This window comes from Hipposideros armiger, unplaced genomic scaffold, assembly GCF_001890085.2.
Source record: "Hipposideros armiger isolate ML-2016 unplaced genomic scaffold, ASM189008v1 scaffold_291, whole genome shotgun sequence".
NCBI lineage: Eukaryota > Metazoa > Chordata > Mammalia > Chiroptera > Hipposideridae > Hipposideros > Hipposideros armiger.
The window spans coordinates 2712997-2714879 of NW_017731641.1; the positions used below are offsets into that span (position 1 = coordinate 2712997).

General features: G+C 46.9%; 1 protein-coding gene across 1 annotated transcript in view; it reads left to right on the top strand.

Moving 5' to 3' along the window:
- Nucleotides 1–1763, top strand: part of SIAE (sialic acid acetylesterase) — a 36260-nt gene extending 34497 nt beyond the window's left edge. Inside the window, exon 8 of the mRNA XM_019658891.1 lies at nt 1563–1763. Coding sequence (XP_019514436.1) covers nt 1563–1748 — 186 coding nt within the window. The 3' untranslated portion in view covers nt 1749–1763. The remainder of the gene's footprint in view (nt 1–1562) is intronic.
- Nucleotides 1764–1883: the final 120 nt, after the last annotated feature.

Consider the following 1883-nt stretch of genomic DNA (forward strand, 5'->3'; position numbering starts at 1 on the left):
CCACAGGGGCTGCAGCCTACGCCGTCGCCATCGACTCACAGCAGCCCAGCTCCAGGTTGAGCTGTTGTTCAGCATCTTAGCTGTAGAGGGCAGTGTCATTGGCCCTCATATGTGGGATCTGAACTGGGGTCCTCTGGCATCCCAAGCTAGTTCTTTACCATCGTGCCACTTGGCTGGCCCGAGACTATATTTTCTTATGATAATAAACTTTGTTCTAATGTAGAGCCACCAATATCGCATTTAATCCATGCTATTATATACTGTTTTTATTAACATTTCTTTTGTGCAGGTCTATCACCCCAACAAAGCTGTGAAGTACTTATCCAAGTTAGCTACTGCTAGGTAACAAACCACCTCAAAACTCCATGACCTAAAATAACATTTATTATAGCTCACATGTCTGGGTAGCTGGGGGTTCATTGATCTTGGCTGAGCTTCACCGAGCATTTTCATATCTCTGTGGGTCAGCTGGGAGGACTCTGCTCCAGTCCAGGCTTGGCTAGAGTGGATTAGATGAGGCAGCTGTGTCCCTTGGCTGTCATCCTTCTCTCTAGAGTCATGGACTAGCCCAGGCATGCCATTCTCATGGTGATAGCAGAAGAGCAAGCGGAACCATGCAAGGTCTCTTGAGGCTAGGCTAGGAATCGACACACCATAACTTCTGTTTCATCTGTTGGCCAAAGCAAACCACATGGCTGAGCTCAGAATCAAGTGGTGGGGAAATACATACTCCTTCTCTTACTGGGAGAAACCACAACGCCATGTGGTAAGAGGGCATGGATATAGGAAGGTGTACAGAATTGGGGTCTTTGATGCAATTTGTCACATGCTGACAGGCAGATTACGCTGAGCTTTTGTACAGTGCCTAGCCCTGTGTTGTATATACAGAGGTGTCTGTTACCTATTGTGTTGCAGCAAACTACCCCAAAACTTAGTGGCTTAAAGCAACAGCCATTATTTTTGCTCATGATTCCATGGGTTAGCCAGGTGGGCTCCACTGGGATGACTCACCTCTGCTCTATGTGATGTCAGCAGGCTTGCTCATGTGGCTGCAGTTTAAACTGAAGGATCTGGAAGTCACATGACTGGCCCCTGTGCTGGGATTGCTGGGACGTTTACAAGTATCTCCCTCACGATCTTTCAGTTTCCAAGACCCCTTACTCTGCATCATTTTTCCAGCATGGTAGCTGGACTTTGTTTGCCTGGCCATCTCAGGGTTCCAGGAGAATGAAAGCAGAAGGCAGGAGCTCTTGAGGCAAAGACTCAGAAGCTGCACAGCATCACTTCTGAGCATTTTGTTGGTCAGAGAACATCACAGACTGAGCCCAAATTCAATGGGAGGAAACACAGACTTCACCTCGTGATTAGAGGGCTGGCAGAGTTACACTGTGGCATGCAGGATGAGAGGGATTCTGCCACAATAGTGAGAAGCTCAGGAAACACCTACTGAGTGATCACTTGAACAAATGCGTAAAGTGGAATAGGGGTCTGCTTGTGAAAAGGACTCTATTGTTGGATTCTGATGAAATACAATTCTGATACAACAATTCTCTACTTTCTAGCTGTCTTCAGTTTTGCCCAGTGTAGACCCAGATGATGGATTTCCCCAGATCCGTTGGCATCAAACAGCAGACTTTGGCTATGTCCCCAACCTAAGGATGCCCAACACTTTCATGGCTGTTGCTATGGATCTCTGTGACAGAACCTCACCTTTTGGCAGGTATTTGTGCCTCTTGGGTGTTGTTTGAGGAGTAATCATGTTTGTTCCTTGTCTGAGGCCCTCACTGTGATGTTCACTTGTGAGGGGACAGTGAGTAGGATTGGACCTTTGAAGCATCTACAGTCATTTACACTGGGGTGTGCTGCAGTCAAAAACAAACAAA